This window comes from Brienomyrus brachyistius, chromosome 2 (assembly GCF_023856365.1).
Source record: "Brienomyrus brachyistius isolate T26 chromosome 2, BBRACH_0.4, whole genome shotgun sequence".
Lineage (NCBI taxonomy): Eukaryota > Metazoa > Chordata > Actinopteri > Osteoglossiformes > Mormyridae > Brienomyrus > Brienomyrus brachyistius.
Window position 1 is genome coordinate 7,488,865 of NC_064534.1, and position 18,048 is coordinate 7,506,912.

The 18,048-nt window shown below is 40.9% G+C and overlaps 1 protein-coding gene and 1 long non-coding RNA gene across 3 annotated transcripts; both read right to left on the bottom strand.

Annotated features, from left to right (window-relative positions):
• Positions 1–661: 661 nt before the first annotated feature.
• On the bottom strand, positions 662–6,537 carry tmed7 (transmembrane p24 trafficking protein 7). 2 transcript variants are annotated; one of them, XM_048984770.1, is made up of 4 exons: positions 6,254–6,537; positions 5,747–5,939; positions 4,615–4,860; positions 662–3,910 (listed from the first exon to the last, which is right to left on the bottom strand). In XM_048984770.1, exons 2-4 carry the CDS (start codon positions 5,915–5,917, stop codon positions 3,674–3,676), a joined length of 654 nt encoding a protein of 217 aa, XP_048840727.1. In that variant the 5' UTR covers positions 5,918–5,939; positions 6,254–6,537; the 3' UTR covers positions 662–3,673. The 2 variants fall into 2 exon arrangements, with proteins under 2 accessions (XP_048840727.1, XP_048840726.1); XM_048984769.1 differs by lacking the exon at positions 6,254–6,537 and adding an exon at positions 6,057–6,243.
• A 1,682-nt stretch (positions 6,538–8,219) lies between these two features.
• LOC125713749 (uncharacterized) lies at positions 8,220–16,011 on the bottom strand. Its single transcript, XR_007383634.1, has 2 exons — positions 15,872–16,011; positions 8,220–13,270 (listed from the first exon to the last, which is right to left on the bottom strand). It is a non-coding gene; the product is annotated as an uncharacterized LOC125713749 (long non-coding RNA).
• Positions 16,012–18,048: the final 2,037 nt, after the last annotated feature.

Below are 18,048 nucleotides of genomic sequence, written 5' to 3' on the forward strand. Positions count from 1 at the left end.
CGGGCCTCACCTCCGCCCGGACACTGCCTCCGGGCCTCACCTCCGCCCGGTCACTGCCTCCGGGCTTCACCTCTGCCCGGTCACTGACTCCGGCCCACTTGGGACCCTGACCATGATAAGCAGCTGCAAGATGGATTGAGTTCTTCAGGTATCCAGACCTACACAGGAAAACTGACCCTACAAACCACAATAAATGTGCTTTATTTACTTTACACTGAAATGGTTCTCTGCTGGGGGGTTGGGGGGGGTGTCACAGTGCAGGGTCAGCTAATGTGCAGTGCCCCTGGGGCTGAGGGTTAAAGGTTTTACTTGAATTAGCAACCAGATGCAGAGATTTAGCCTGTTGAGCCACTCACTACCACCCCCACCCCCAGACAAGTTTGCTGTAAGCGTCACAATAATAAACAGAACAGAAAATCTAAATTAAAACAACTAAAAAGATGGAGTTTTGTGATTTCTGAACAGTTATACCCTGCTTAGCTCTGGATAGGGCACAAAATACATTTTTCTGTGATCATCCTTTTAGGTACGTATCATCTAAAGATTTCCTGTAAACATTTGACAAAGACATGCATAAAATTCTAACTGCAAATATTACTGTTTCACAAATGGTGGATTTCAGACTAAGAGACAGTCCTTAGGGTAAAAGACGGAAGCTAAGTTAGAAGATAACAAGACTTTATTGTCATTGCATGTCTACAATGAAATTTTGTGTGAAAACCCACAGACAGAAAGCAGCAGTAGGTACTAAGATATAAACATAAACACAAATATACAAAATAAAAAAAAACACTCAAAAGCAAATAAAAAGATTTAGATATAAGAAAAAAACAGTACATTTCCTAAGACATACAGTGGGCAAAAAATATTTAAATGCAGCACAAAACACTCAGTTAGTGGCTAAGCTTTGCTTGTTGGGTTTGTGTGGGAGGATATTGCAGTGACCTGCGGGAACTGGATAAGCAGTGAGAACAGAAGCAGTGGATGGAGATTTAGTCAGCAACGATCAGGGCTGCTTCCCAGCCGAATGAGTCTGCGTTTGTCGGTAGCCCTGCAGTGTGTGGCGAAGGGTCCTTCCCAAGAAACCCGCCGCAGTACTGAGAACATCACCGTAGCCTTGAAGAAATGCAGGAGAACCCACACCCATCCTCCCAGAACCACAGAGGGCATCGTAAAGTCTCTTTCGAAATTAAATCGCCAGGTTCTACCTCTAGTAAAAACTAATCTTCCTGTTAGCTTTGCCTCTTTGTCTCATATTCCACGGTAAACCACTGTGTATGTAGGCCAAGGTGTGAAAAACATCTCGGGTACAGCAGTGTTTGTGAAAGATGCCGTCATTGTGCCTGTTCGTAGAACTTAAACACAGACACACACTAGCTGTGCACTGATATATTTCTCTATTATCCCAACCGTAACTTCAGCTCAATATAATCATCTAAGGTAGTTGTTTGCTTTCATTTCAGATCCAGTAACGGAGCTGAGCATCACCGCTTTAAAGCGTCATTCACTATAATTACCAAGACTTTGACTGGAGAGCTTCCACATATCGGAGATGTCCTGCAGAAACACAACACAGCTAAACCTGTACACTGCCAAGTCCTATTCGGCTATAAGCACATACCGACTATTGTCACAAATAAGAGGATTACATAGATAATTGACAGTAACTGAAGTGAATGAGGTGTCAGTCCAAATAAGCCATTGCTTGGAACACAACTAAACCTGTCTGCTTTCTCCGGTCCTCAGGAACGTTATCACAGTTATTCATCAGAATGACACTGAGCCCAATTATGCAAATGAATCAACAGTAACTTTAAAATATCGCCCCCTAGTGGACAAAAGAGCCAGTTTCAACTGATGTCCCACATTGAATATAAACGGCAGTGGAGTAGAAAAGCTAAATCTTATATCATACCAAAAACAAGCAAAACCAAATTTTCTGCCTGGGGCAGTAACATTGCATTGCTGTGCAAAAACATGCAGTGATGAGGGTTCATACTTTTGATATGAGATTACCACAAAACTAACTGCAAAGAATTTTTCAGAAGACCCATTTGATGTATAAAATGAATGGAAATGAGTCCGTTTTCCCACGTTGTAATGTAGTGATTATTTTGTAAGAAACAGACACACGAGTTAGAGACAGTTAGACAAAAGGGGAATTTTTTTTTATTCACCTGAAACAACTGCATGACATTCATACATCTGGATCAAAACGTGCAGGTGAAAATTGACCAAATCAGACTATCCTTTTGTTTTGGGGGGTGGAGGGTTTACATGTAATTTTTTAAAGCGCTACAAGGCAGCACACAAAGAACCTTAACACACATTCCCAAGCTAACAAACAAAATATACAAATGTGGGCCCAAGGATTGCTGCAACACACGGTTTCAGATCCACGGCACCGGAGAGAGAGACGGCCCACATTCAGACCACTCGGCGGTGTGTCAGGGCTGGGTCTGCCTGTCGCCCTGCCGCCCCGGAGAGACTCGGACTGAATAATCAGCGTGACGTGACCCGTGACGCATGTACGTGATGAGAAAACAGGCCGGCTCTACTTCCAGAAGCACCACGAACGCAGTTTCTTAACACACCAGCCTTAACCCGCAGCGATGGGGCGACCCCTTCCAGGCCGTTGCAGTTACGACTAAAGGAGCTTTGGCCACCCAGAGTGTCCCGCCCCATCAAGTTAAAAACTCTACACAATGCAGACGTACATTTCAAGCCATCACACAGTGCAGTGAGGTCACCACAGTAATGGCTGTACCACTGAGGGAAATGGCAGCTACTGCATCAGAACGAAAAGGTCCAAAGGGAAAAAAAAAAAAAAAACGGCACGTTTTTCAGTAGCTCAGACAGGCGGCGCCACAGCAAACAAGGTGTCTTCAGACCAGAGTATGACGGCCTGAAGCCGGATCACAGACGATCGAGTCGGAAACCACTGAACGACTTCCAGTGATGAGCCCCAGCAAAATTGGGAAGTACTGCAACTACATGAGCACACGTGCACACACACAGATACACATATACATACACAGCACTCCCAACCCAGACCACCTAGTTTGATAAAATGCCAAATAAAGCAATAAAAAATTAAACTACGGCGTGCTTATGTCAGCTTCCAAGGGACATTCGAACAGCATCAATCCGGCAAATCGCCCAGATGCGGCGAATCAGGCAGAGGCGGCAGCCCCATGACAGCACGCATCGTGACAAACTGTGCGGGAGGAGGCGAGAGGGGCCTCACCCCAGGCAGAATGCGGAGGCTGCGGACAAGCTAAACGCCTCCTCCCTGTAAGGGGGTGTCACTGCAGGCCCATCCCGACTATATAGCTTGGAGGGAGGTCCAAAGACCTTATAAATTTAGTTTCAGAACAAAAACCAGCATGACCCACAGTTCTGATACACGGCGGTGTTAAAAAAAAAAATATACAAGTAATGCAAACACCAACATAATAAATTAAATTGCTATCATGACAACAAAGGAATCCATCGGGTTTAAAAGTAATCTATATATAGTGTGGCTACCCCCACTCCCACCCCCCAATAAAAAAAAAATAAAAATAAAATCAGGATTTTCCCATAAACCTTTGCTGTCTGTGGCCTACCTACAGAAGACCCTCTTACAAGCAATCACAGCTGCGTGGGGCGGGGTGGCTTTGGGGGGGGGGGGTTATGAGCCCACCCGGGTTGTGGTAGTCTTCTTGTCCGAAAAGAAGCTCCGGAGCAGGACCACCTGGCTGATGCTGACTACCAAAAGGATGATGGCCTCCCCGACGGACCAGAACGCCACCCTGGTGTTGAGGTCCTCGGCGCGGCTACGACCCTGCGCCTCCCGCAGGCGGAAGTGAGTCTGGTAGTCGATGACAGACTTCAGGGCCTCGTGGATGGAGACACAGGCGGACTCCATCTGCAGGATCAGGCGTGATTAATTAAGCTTTGGCCCCAGGCAGAGGATACAGCTCCCTACGGCCGTCACGGTGAAACCGGGGCGTGCTTCACGCCAACAGGATCACCACGTGTGACATATGGCAGTTTCACTACAATCCATAATAGCTGGTTTGAAGGTTCTAATGGGCAAGCAGGACGACTTCCTTATTAATTTTAAAAGCACAGAACTACATAGACCAGCACCCGACACAAACGTTTTAACGCGAGTCATACTTTAATCCTCTCGGCAGGTAAAATAAAAAAGAAGAATCACAAATCGGAGTAGTTTCTTTTCCTCCAATACAAACACACTGCTAGCCATGCATCCCCGTGAGAAACATACTCTTAATTAATGAATACTATACAGGCCTGCACTGGTTCATTTGAAATACGAGTAATTTCTTGTGTAGCTCAATACTTATGAAGCCCCACCCTCCTACAAACATTATCCCAGTTCAGAGCAGCTTGGCTTTGTAAAAACGATTCATTTAGCATCACCCGAATGGGTACATCCTTCTTGGTCAATCAAATCATTGCACAGTTCTATGCACGGAATTATTTAATCGCCTGGAAGAATGAAGTAATAGTCTTATGCAGTTTAAAATTAAGACTTTTTAGTTGAGGCCAAACCAAGATTCTGGTTCAAAACTGGAATAAATGAGCTTCGGCTTGAGCACCACATACCTGAGTTAAAGCTGTGACTCGGTTCTCATTGGGAAAGAGGGGGGGATCATCTCCAACCTGGAAGTCGAAGTAGACCGTCTTGTGGGTGAAGGTGGAGAACTCATTGCTAAAGCAGAACTTGTATGTTCCGTTCTTCCCTGCTGTGAAGGTGAAACTGTCATATTGCTTCTTCATTTCCTTGTACAGGACTGTTCCGTCTGGATCCTCGAGGCGGCAGTCGACATCATAGTGTCCACCAGTCACCACCTGGAGAGGGACATCTTGTCTTACAGCAAAGCCAGCATAGAGGAAGACTTTCTATTTACAGCTGTTCCACTACTTTACATTAATGATTTAATTAAAATGGCACCTCAGTTATGTCTTACGAGTACCTGCGCATGCGGTAACCTTAAGTGGTGTGTGGTTCAGGGGGTTAGGATGCTGTGCTTGTGATCGGAAGGTTGCTGGTTCAAATCCCAGGATCACTGGCAGGCTCCTGAGTAAGCCCCACCCCCCCCTCCCTTCTGCCCCAGGAACTGCCTGACCCTGCTTTCTCAATTATCCCACAAAAACAAAGTTTTGAGAAAATGAGCTCCAAAGTAGACACATTTTTTTTTTTAAATCAGTGTGCCTATACCCTACAACTGATATATATCATAGGTAGCACAGAGGTATGACTTAGATAATAACTTATCCAATTGAAAATATTCAATAAAAAGGGGGTAGGGGTCAAAAATGTGGGATAGCCCACTTTACCTCTCAAGGGCACAGTTGTACATTGCTTTGGATAAAATCATATGCTAAGTAAATAAACCTTTACCACTGTTTTTCATACATCAAGTTTGTTAGAAGTAAATCGACTTTAAAATGTACAATTTAAGGATGCGATCTGAAGCCGATCCTTGCATTTGGCAGCACTAATTATATGGACAATAAGGATTAAATGATTGGGCCAGACAATACTTACTGATAAAGAACAAAAAGAAGAAACATATATACACAAATTGAGCATACAATTTATATACACACACACAAAAAAAAGAAATAATGGTGGATTATTATTCAAAACAACCTTGTTAACACACACGCACGAAATACTGGCCAGTCCGAGTAGGTGTAACTAATGAGAAACGTCTCGGAAGCAGCTTAGTACCTGGAACTCCAGGGTACACTTGGTGCCGATTATGATGTCTTCATGGAAGCACTGCTTGGCGTTGTCGGGCAGCTCGAAGGTGAGCTCCGAGCCGTACGCCCACCCAGCGAGCAGCTGCACCCACAATACCTGCACCAGCACTCTAACCAGGCGAGAACGGGCGAACGACATCTTCAGTGCTGCTTCAGAGTATCTACACACCGTGCGGGGGGAGAAACACAGCAGGACTGGTCACTTTGACAGACTTATTCCTAAACTAGTTAAAGCAAAGCAAGAGGCACCTGTGCAGACCCGGATATACCGGCCTTACCGGCCCGACGCCATTATCGGCGAAGATAAGCTAACTTACTTAGGCGAAAGCAATAAGGTTTTTAAATGTACTACTCTGATAATGTACGTTTTAGTTCATTAACTACACGGGACATATAAAGAACGTATCCTAAATTAAGCTATGTGTGATTTATGTGAAATAATCGTGGAACAAAAATGGTCCCACTGTCCACTCACCTCCAATCCGTGACCCGGATAAAGGAAGTCACGTCCCTACTGCGTGGCAAAGGATTGGCGGCGCCAATGACGTAGTGCCCCGGAAGTGATAAATGGCTTTTTTCTTTCGTTTTTTTAATTTTAATCAACAGCCAATACAGTTATCAAACAGAACTTTGCAAATTGTGAACAACATACTACAATTATACGCTAAATTTCATACAAGACTTAAACCTTAAAAACACACACACACATACACAAAAACAAAATAACAAATAAAGCATGACTACAACAATCTAGGAACGGTGCTTATCTAAAGCTCAATAAATTACACTTTTCGATACATTCCATGAGATTAACACTATGTTTGCTTCTCATACATTTAAAGTTTCGTTGATGGGCAAATATTACTTTTAAATGTCAATACAGGACGGGTTTTAATTCTACATTTATGTATGAAACATTCTGCTAAAATACATCGGTTATTAAGCAGGTATTGATCATTACCTTCATTAATCCAGAATCCATATGAATATAATCATATACGTATGTTTTTAGATTTTTTTTGTACAAAAGACTTTGGAAGAAATTTTAAAATCAAAGAAACTCTCTAGACACTTTTTGTTTGTGAGGGAGGCTATTTGTCAGAGAGAAAATCCTTTATGTATGTATTTTAAGCATTGTCTTTATCAGTAACCACATAGTCACCTACATACAGAGGTGATAACAGGGATTACTGTAGAATACATCCAAGCACCCTTAAAATGAAACTTCATGTCTTGTGGTATAGCATTGATCACAATATAATCCTGTCATATAGATCATGTGAAACTGATTTTTTTTAACAAACTCATCGTATCTGAAAATATCGCCACACTCATCCATCAGATCTTAGATGAAAATGATGTTTCTCTGAAACTACTCTTCAAAAAATAAAGATTTGTTGGTATGTTATAGATAACTATTGTTATATATGGATGAATTATGTGGTGAGAAATTGTGCGTGTGTGTGTGTAAATTTCCAATAAAGAAATAACAGTTTATGAAATTCTGAGAGCTCAACTGGTAGTTTGTTTATATTACGGAATATTATTTAGCACTAGACAACATAGAAAATAATCATTATGATATTATTAAAAAGTATGCCAAATACCCATGATGTAATCATTACAATGTAAACATTATAATGTAATCAACACAATGTAATCAATTGAGTATGTATTTGCACCTTTTGTTAGTCTGAGTTTCTGTTAGTTACTTTGTTAGCCCTAAATCTATGAATATCCACCTTTATTAGTGTTATACACCATCACTATGTTGAAGGACAAATATATTATCAACCCTCTAATTAGACAATGTGCAACAGACTGAAGCTGCCAAGGTTTACTATTGAGGGAAGGGAATCGCCTGAGTTCACCAGAAGTTCATAGCTGAGTATTTTCAAAAAACCAAGCGGAGATGGTCGTGCCACAATTATGTTCGGCCGAGGGACCAAACAGTAAAAGAAATGAATGACAAACTTATCACCTAGGGGTGTGGATCAAGGGAGGAAACAATGATTGCGAATGTTTGAAAGAGTGACAAGATATTGTTAAACGATAAGAACTTGTATAAGAATGAGGACTTGTATGGTGTAAAACGATCTTGGACACATTTGCAGGTGTCCGGCCTTGGTTGTAACTTCATTGTTACAATAAAGACTGATTTTGGATCTACACTAGCGGCTTCCGACTTCTGATTTGGCGGGGAAGGAAAAAACAACAATATCATAATCACACTTTAATAAAAATTCCAAACCTACTACTGTTTTAAAAATTGACATGGGAATATGATACCAAAAATAATCCTTATCGCTCAACATCGATCGAACCCTTTTAACTTTAAACATTACATTCATATGTATACATTCAAAAGAGATAGCATTAAGACCACCATCTTCTATTTTTTTTACGATTTTTTTTTTTTAAATGGTGAGCCTTATTTTTCCTTAAAATTAAGTTGGATAATTCTTATATGATCTTTGGAGGAATATGTAGAACTGAGGCATTTTATGAGGCAAATTATTCTTTTAAGACTTTCAACCATAATCATAAAAATTCTGCCAAAAACTGTGACGTCTATCCGCAACCAAAGATTCAGTCTAGTTTGGAATGTGGAAATTTGTCTTTGAAAGTCTTTAATAATTACTTTTTACTGATAATAAACGCGAATGACGTACCGACCCGGAAGTGATCACGAACAAGCCGCCACCCGGCCGTAGTTATATTATAGTTACAATGTAACGAAGCCGTAAATAGTGATCGTGTTATTGTTTCGCTCTTAAGTAATTTGATCTAAACATTAACAACCCGTTTCAAAATAATACTGTTTGTATGTACGTTTCTCGGCCGAACAATATTTTATGTGATATGCTCAGTTTATTCAGCTCAATCAAAGAATCAACATGGAAACTGACACGAACAAGAACTCACGCAGCCTGAAAAAGACATATTAGTTTGCCTGTAACATTTTACGTGTCACACTAAAAAAAAAATCACAAAATGTTCTTATTTCTATACATAGCGCTGTACGGGCCCTGCGCGGGACTGTTTTTTTAATCCGCTCCCGCGGTCTGTCTCTGTCACTCCCGTCCGCTTCCGCAATATTTCTGTACAATCCTGCCCGCACCCGCAGATCCATTAACGGATATACTGTATGATGAAATAAGTTTATATGCATTACATTTTTATTCCAATAGAACAAGAACTGAATAATTAAAACAATGTCAACAAAAGTCTCTCAACTTTGAATCGCAAATAAATGTAAACTGAGCCCAAAAACTAATCAGATGCGCAAATATCTGCAGACGCAACAAATCACTATTAACTGCTACATCATCAATTGACGTGTAAGGAAAGCGAACCACTGGGCTATTAGCATCACATCGACTTAAATGCAAATGAGTTTGAGTAAAAGCTGAGGAGAAACTGCAAAGTTCTACAAATTCCTGTAAACCAGTTTTTAAACAACCCTTTTTAATTTCTATTTAGAACAGGTGGTGTACTGGTTTAATTTCATACCAGTGACCGTCTCCAGAAGATGTTGACCAAGTTCTTTCATTATATTTTCATTAGTTATTTATCACAATATAATATTTGAACATTAACTATTAACTTTAAGTTAAGAAAATGCCAAGTTTCCTTATTCAATTTTGTGTTTTTACCTTTATTCTATTTTAATTTTTTTTTCACATAACCACGAACATGTACCCCCCATGTATTTGGCTTCGTTCACCCCCCAATAAATATACCCTTGTATTTACGTTAATGAGCTTTACCCTCCATATCAAACGCTCTGTTACGCCATTTTTTAAAGTATTATTATTAAAATACGGTCATTATTGTTCATTCATATTCTAGGGATTTTATGCCTTTTCATGGTAAACGATCCGCATGATGAATAAAAGGTGTTTTACAGACATAAGCATAATAAGCATATTATAATTATTATGTAACTATAAAGGAAACACCCTTTGAAAGCAGTAAAGATTATCTCCATTAAATTCTGATTATGAGTAACTGAGTAACGATTGATTTGATGTTCCTGGAATAAGCATTTTTGGGTTAAAACGTAAAGGGGTAATAAATCTCATTAATGCTAATAACTTCAACATTTCTAATAACACAGCTATATTAGTCTGCAATTGAAATACTTCAATATTGTAACTGAAATTGCTTAATATAATTGAAATAGATTTTATCATAGGAATTGATAATTAACAGTACAGCTCGCAACAGTCTTATCGACTAAGTGAGAAAAACACGAAATAAAGGAATTCAGTACAGGGTGTAATATTAAATATTACGCCCAGTACAGGATGTCATATTAAATATTACAATGTGTAATGTTCTGGTGAGCAGCACCTGATTGAGGTAATGTGCCCTTCACTCCGAGAAGATAGGCCTGATTAAGAAGCCAGCGTGATAAGATATGATATAACGTTGTAGAAAGAACAAAGGCAATCATTAAAAGATGCACTTGATTTGAGGCAATAAAAGGGCAGCACGTTTTCGTGGCTTAGATTTTGCTTCTGATTATTACAAATAACAATATAAAATAAACATTAGCGCTGGATGGTGCTCAGAGGCTGCAGCGTGACATTCATCTGGAGAAAAGGGTTAAAGATGGTTGGATGTTATTCAGTAACTTATTATCTACAAAGTCAAAAGGTGGGTTTTGCTTAATAACTTCGATACACAAGTACTTTGGTTGTTAATTTAGCAAGAAACACAGAAGACTTGTCAGTACAGTCCCAAATATAATTGCTGTCATCATCATCTGTGCGATTAAACTAAGATCACTCAAACAGTAATCCATTTACATTAAGTGATCAAGACTTTAGTAATTCTCCTAGTTATCAGGGTTGTTCAGTCTGAATATACAAATACTTTCAATGAGGCTGGAGATATTGATTGCCCGATGTTGCCCTTTAGTGTACGCACAGCTGTGAAACATACTGACCAGTATTTGTAACACTATCTACTGCAGCTTCTGGATCTGTGGGTGAATGCGGCTCTTGCTCCAGCGCCAACACATTATTTGTGTCCATTTTTGCGTGCGAATATCATCCAAGGGCAAAAAAATGTAACTTAATGTGTTGTTCCATTTTGACCACTAGATGTCAGTGAAGAACCCCTATCGAAAATCGATTGCATCGAGAAAATGTGAGTCGGTTGGCTGACCCGCAATCACTGCAATTTAATTGTTGGAAAACGCTTTCAAAAGTTAATTTGTTCTTGATTTATAATTGTAACAAGAGCTCTTATTTGTTTGTGTAGAATTTCATAGTTCCAACATATTGATATGAATATATGCATTGATATATGAATTGCATGTAAAATGAAGATTTAGGCTATGCTAACATAACATACAACTGCAGTTCTACAGAGATCATAGTTTTTAAAAGCACAGTTTTTAAGCACAGTTAAGAACAGATTTTTTAAGTCCAATTTATCTCATTCATTTATAAAACCTAAATGAAACAGAATCAAGCTACATCCTGACTAATAATGGATAGATATAATGTCCGCCTACTCGATATCTTACTATGTTATCAGTTAGTTCATATACAAAGCTATTAATCTGCTCAAACTAACTTAATGAAGGTTAATAATTACATCCTGCTATGGGGGGAAATTACAAGTACAGAACATCAGCTGGTTGCAAAAGCATCCTGTCAACTTTAGGCGAAGCATTTCTTATACCGTGCCATATTTCTCAGAAACCAAGTACCATTTCATATTTGACCAGGACAATTATGTAATCACTGACTGTCATGCTACCCAGATTGGCTTTTACATCCTGCTTACACTCTGATGTGGAGTGAATTTCGAATGCAGAACAAGAGTTGATGCAAAAGCATCTTGTTGTGTTAACTTCATGCAAGACATTTCTTGTAAGGTGGTTTATTCATTAAAAACGAAATATAAAACCTTTATTCTTTAATCTCATCATTGTTACATTTCCTGACTGGGCAGGCATCTTTCAGCATGATCTGACCCTGTGCCATATGTCAAAAAGGGTGGACGGACGCACTTCACCGGCCTGGAAACTCTCTGGATTTAAATCCTATAGAGAAACTGTGGTCAGTCTGCAAGCGGCACCTTTGTGGAATGGACTGTACCACAAAAGATAAGCTTATTCAGGCGTTAATTGAAGTATGGCACTGTCATCATCATAGACGGCTCAGAATTATTGGATTATTATTGGATCCTATGCCAAATCACATCCAAATGCTGCTAAAAAAACTGAGGGGGTCATATTATATATTGAAATATTGACATTGACCTTGTTTCAACTCATTTTCACAAGCGTGTGTGTCTTCACCAGCTGTATGCTGTGAGTTTTGTGGTGCTTGGCCCCAGTTTCAGCTGTTAGTCTGCACGTTGTTTTTTGTCGGTGTCCTCACTCGTCGGCTTTCCGCCGCTTCATCTGGACTGAGCGATCTGCGATCTCCAAGCCAGATACACAAACATGCCCCCTCAGTATCCCTCCCCTGCTAATCGATAGGCTGCCAGTGACACTTGGCTGAATGCACAGCCACCCTGCAGTTCAGGCAACCTACGTGCAGCTGGACACAGCACTTTTTGGGTCTCTCTCTGTCCTAGGTGGGACGGAGTGGACTTTTGGCCAGCGCTGTCCCCGATGCCAGCATCGGCCTTGACCGTATAACGTTTCTGGGCATCAGCTAGGATCAGGCTCTTGCTGGCTACAGGCTGATACAACAGGGCCCAGTTTCGCTAAGCACTGCAGATTTTAGCAGAACCCGTATGTTACTGCAGCCTTATCTGTGATATCCCGCAAAGAACTTTGTCCCTGCCTAGAGGTGTCTGGTAAACAGCTGAACACACGTAACACAAACTCTACGCTCCTGTATCCCTCTGGATGCACTCTTTACACTGTTAGAACCGCTGATGACCCAATGGCAACCCAAAATTCCCCTGCAGTGATCCATGTTTTGGAGATACCCTTAGACGTAACACAAAAGGCTGGCAGATGGGACTGCTGCTAAACTGCTCCATGGTGTGACATGGTTCTGATGGCAAAGTTAATACCCCCAATCATTTTAATAACCTCAGTTATTACACACACATTGTACATCCAGCAACTGTGTTATCTGAAGCTCAATAAATTATTGACTGATTCAGCAAAAGAGGCCTTTGTCTATGGGGCTAATACAAATTGATTGGTTGATTAAAGGATGAAGCCGCTGGACTTTAACACTGCTGATGGGATCGCACCCATGCCAGGGCCAATTTGAAATTAAAGTTGAAAATGGACTCAGGTGACAAAACATGACTCCCCCGCAACATACTTTTAGCATATCTGTGTTGCAGATATTAGCTTGCCGAAGTAGAGGTGGGTTTGAGCTTTCTTAGCCGGTGATGTGGTGTTGTCTGAGCAGGAGAGGTCCTCAGAAATGTATGACCCCAGGAACATGCACCCTCTCCACAGGGGGGTGGCGGGGGGAGGTGCTGCTGTGGCTGTGAATGACCTCTCCTGAAATCAACCACAACAGTCTTAAGAGTCTTTAGTATACTACTCACATGAAGATACTATTCACTACTCACTCAGATAATGGGAAGTCAATCGAGTGAAAGAGTAATAAACTTTTTTCGTAATTTAATTTAAAAAACTTCCTTTTTGCACCACGGATGCATATAATGCAAAACAACAAAACGTAAAATAAGCACAATTTAAGCGAATTTTAAAAATTTTAAACACAAAAAGGCCTGAATACAGCCTGTAAGTCTTTTGGTTCAACACAAGTGATCAACTATTGCCTTTAAGGACCATTCATTAAAATGACTGAAAAAACTAAACTTCCCACACGTGTATGCGCGACCGTTCTGCACACGTGACGTCTTCACGCATACATAGGCTAATTGGAAAAAAAAAATTAACATCAAAGCATTTGCATACAGATTACAAAATCATTTTTTATTAAGTAAAATACAAATTACGAAATACTATTTTGTATTTAAGATACACATTTTAAATACATGTTTTTTGCTCAGTGCCCACAAGCTGTTAAAAAGTGTGCCGGAGAACCAGGAGAAGCAGGTACGGAAATGAAACGTCATTACGTGAACCTCTCACCAATTGCCGTTAAACCAACCATGCAGCAAGATCATCTGTATATTACAGGCCGAAATTTACAAATCAAACCAACAGGCTAATAGTAACAGAGTACCATTCTGGGAAATTTATAGATGAACACCTGATATTAACGTCGGTTATCGGCCGTTGCTTCACGACCCTTTAAATCCACAAATAAAAATAATATCCGTATGCCTATATGAAGGTAATACAATCATAATTCCCATAACGAAGCGATAATGATCAAGCAAAACAAACTGAAGTTCGAAAACGTCCACCTTGTTTTAATGAAATTTATTATTTTGCTTTAAGTTTTTGGTAACAGCTTTAGTTGACGGGGTACAAGTAACTTGGTAACTCAGTTACTACTCAAGGAGATATCAAGAACAAGTGCATGAAATACATGAACCGTTATGATTAATGATGAACGAACATGGGATCAGTACGTAACTAACACTTAGGCCTAGTTTCTGGTTAATTAACAAATTAAGCAATGGGTGCTTACTAAGTGTTAAGTGTTACCGAGTTTTTAAAGTCCGACATCAGCTGCGGACTCTGAGCTCTTGTGTCCCGTAAGTTCCTTTATGAGAAGACCGAGTGCCCTTCCCATCATTTTCTGGCAGGATCCCACCTAATTGACTGGAGAATTCCAGCCCGGACCGGTGCTCACTAAAATAAAAGCAAACTGAAACCAGCATGTACCGGGTGTCGCCAGCGCCTGGACCAACACTTCGGTTAATGTTTATCTGAGTTTCATTCTTAGCGCATCGTAAGTCATTGGATATGATCGGTGACAAATGGCACACGCTTCTTCTATTTCAATTACATGTCATTAACGGGAATCACCTTCACATTTCGCAAGTGTCCGCTGTAAATGATTATCTTAAATGAAAGGTGCATCAACGACACCACAGAATTGCACGGTTCTCCTCAAACCACATCTCAATCCTGCTCGATGATGAGGGCAATGGCTCAAAGCCAGAGCCTGATATCATCCGAAGGTTTTTCTCGAACTCTCTGTCCCGGATTAAAAGTCTGTTTTCCTCTCCTACCCCAGGCCTCGCCAAATGTTTGTTTTGGTCCATTTTTCTTCCACTCCTTTTTTTAATCTATTCAGTCGCCTGTTTGAATTCAGTCATCTAGTCCAAACTCACCCATTAACTCATTTAAAGAAATAAATCAATAAAGTTGATGTAAAGGTAGTTCCCTCTTCTCCCCAATAGTCACACCGTGTTTTTCAATAATGCAAGTTAAACTAAAAAAATGGGAGTAATGCTGGCGTTACACAGAGCAGAAGTGTTTAATCAGTTTTACGGAAAACAAACAAACAATCAAACGAAAACAAGTGTCTGTGTTAAGTATTTGGTTCTGTGGTAATATTAGCTAATATTGGCAAGGAGCCTGACTTTAGTAAGAGATCAGGGATCCCAGGCGTCCGGAGTTGGTTGCATGCCAACATTGCCCAAGTACCAGACAGTCATATGGGCAAAAGCGAAAGACGCATTTCATGCGATTTGACGGTAACTTAGACTTGCTTGTGCTTCGGATTGCGCGATCAGTATCCCGGAAAAATGAGATGATCATGCAGGGAGAGACTAGAACAGACGAATCGAGCCAGCTGGCAGGCAAACTCCTCTTTCCCCCCAGACAGTCACGTATAAACCGATAAGATTTACATCGGCAATTGACAGCGATCTATTCAGATCTGAGGGACAGGCGGCTATAGCGCAGAGGACGACGCCTAGTTGCCAAATAATTAATCTGCCACGATTGCTCCTTGTTTTGGAGACCTGCCGTAAATCCACGCTACGCAGTTCTTTTCTCAGCAGCAACAAGAACTCGCTGTTCTGTTTTTCCCTCCTGCTTTGTTTTCACCCTTTTACATTTTAAGGTCTCTTTGCATGCGCTTAAGTACATGGTTTCCAACAGCGGAATTTGCACATTTGCCACGAACCACAGTAACCCCTCCCCGGGGGGCAGTAGGCTGTAATTGGCTCTTACCTCAGAGATTGCTGGGTGGGTCACATATAACGACTACTGGCCACGTATACATGAAAGACCGGTAGAAATACGATCCAGATGTACAGTAGATGCACCGTAATACAATCCACACACACACACACACACACACACACACACACACACACACACACACACACACACACACACACACTCATATGGTCATCAGTACAGGCATTCTAAATTGGGATGAGTGGGGGTTGTAATCTTATACTGGGATTTGAATCTTAATATCTGCACGATGCGTAGTGCGATTCGTTTTCCATAAATATTGTCACTTAAAAAATAGGCAGTGGATGAGCATGGAACCTATGTGGCCATTCCTAAGCTGTTTTTCCTTTATGGTCCACGACTTTGTTTGAAAACCTAATCGTTATCTGGTAAGATATTTGCCGCTGAAGTCAGGCATATGTCTTCCAGGTCGCACCCTTTGCCTTTGTGACACCTCCACGGTTTGGGGTTAAATCCCCTGTGTGTGTGAAGTTCGCATGTTTTCCGTGTATTGTGCACGCTCCCTCCGAGTACTCCGGTTTCCATTCACAAGACATTTATCAGTTAGGCTAAAATGCTATCTTTGTATCGAGCACGTTATAAGACTGCCACTGCGTGCCAGTAAGTGCCCTGTGATAGACTGGCTTCCCGCCCAGAGTTTCCCCTACATTGTGACCTGTGATGGACTGGCATTTTGTCCAGAATGTACCTCAACCTTGTGCCTCATTATGAATTCAGATCCAACGTGACCCTAATCAGGACCAGCGCTTATGAAAATCCATTGCATTAGTTGGAATCGCTGGTTTGGTTCTGATTTCCCATGATGCATCGTGAAATAGGAAATGCCAGTCATGGAGGTAGATGAAAGATAATTTAACTTCGAAATATTCACAGTTTTCTTCCGTAACCTCAGTAACTTAGTGTGCTTAAATATCGATGAAGGGAAACTTGGTCAGATTGTAAATTGAATTGTTTATTGGTAATCTAATAAGGAAGTATTTCTCCCCGAATTGTGGAACAGTCATTATTTTGTATATGTTAAATATCAAAAACAGAATTAAATCCATATGATGTATAAAACTGAGAAAATATAATGTTGTACTATAACTGTATTGCAGAATCTTAACTAAGTTATGGCCGTAATATGTGAGTAATATTTTATTATTTTATTACTTTGTTAATTAATCATGCGTCGTTCAGCCTGGTCGTTCCGGATCCCTCCCCACCCCCGCCCCTTCAGGCGATTTGTCATGCGAAATCCTTCACTATCTGCTTCTTTCTGCAGATGGACCTGCTCAATGAGTCCTACATACATTCTAAATGCACAACGAAACAGGGGCTGGACATGCTCTGCTCATGATCTCATTCCATGGGGACTGCATGGGTTAATCTCAGATGTTACTACAGTTTAGGATCATCTCACAGAGACATAGTTATCGGTGGAATGTTTTCTAAGGTAAAGTGGTAACAGCAATCAGATTGGATTGTTACTGGGATAAGCAGACCTGCCTGTGACAGTTGTCCACATCTAGATGTCTATCTGTAATGTGCTGTTTACTCAGGGCTGTTGAAAGTTGTATGTGTAGAATCCCTATTACCAGAATTAGCAATCTCCCATTACCTTTAATGGCTGTACCCCTTCACCTTTAATAGCTGTCCACATCACCTTTAATAGCTGTCCTCATCACCTTTAATAGCTGTCCTCATCACCTTTAATAGCTGTCCCCATCATCTTTAACCACTGTTCCCATCAATGTCCACATCACCTTTAATAACTGTCCACATCACCTTTAACTGCTGTTCCCATCATCTTTAACCACTGTTCCCATCAATGTCCACATCACCTTTAATAGCTGTCCACATCACCTTTAACTGCTGTTCCCATCATCTTTAACCACTGTTCCCATCAATGTCCCCATCACCTTTAAGGGCTGTTCCCATCAATGTCCCCATCCCCTTTAACGGCTATCCCCATTAAATATCCCCATCCCTTTTAACGGCTGTCCCCATCAATGTCCCCATCCCCTTTAACGGCTGTCCCCGTCAATATCCCCATCCCCTTTAACGGCTGTCCCCGTCAATATCCCCATCCCCTTTAACGGCTATCCCCATTAAATGTCCCCATCCCCTTTAACGGCTGTCCCCATCAATGTTCCCATCCCCTTTAA

Excerpts from the sequence above, each read along its gene's own strand:
- tmed7 (XM_048984769.1), bottom strand. Across the intron at positions 4,861-5,746 it reads AGTGTACCCTGGAGTTCCAG|GTGGTGACTGGTGGACACTA; the intron begins GTACTAAGCTGC and ends GTCCCTCTCCAG. Across the intron at positions 3,911-4,614 it reads GAGTCACAGCTTTAACTCAG|ATGGAGTCCGCCTGTGTCTC; the intron begins GTATGTGGTGCT and ends CTGATCCTGCAG.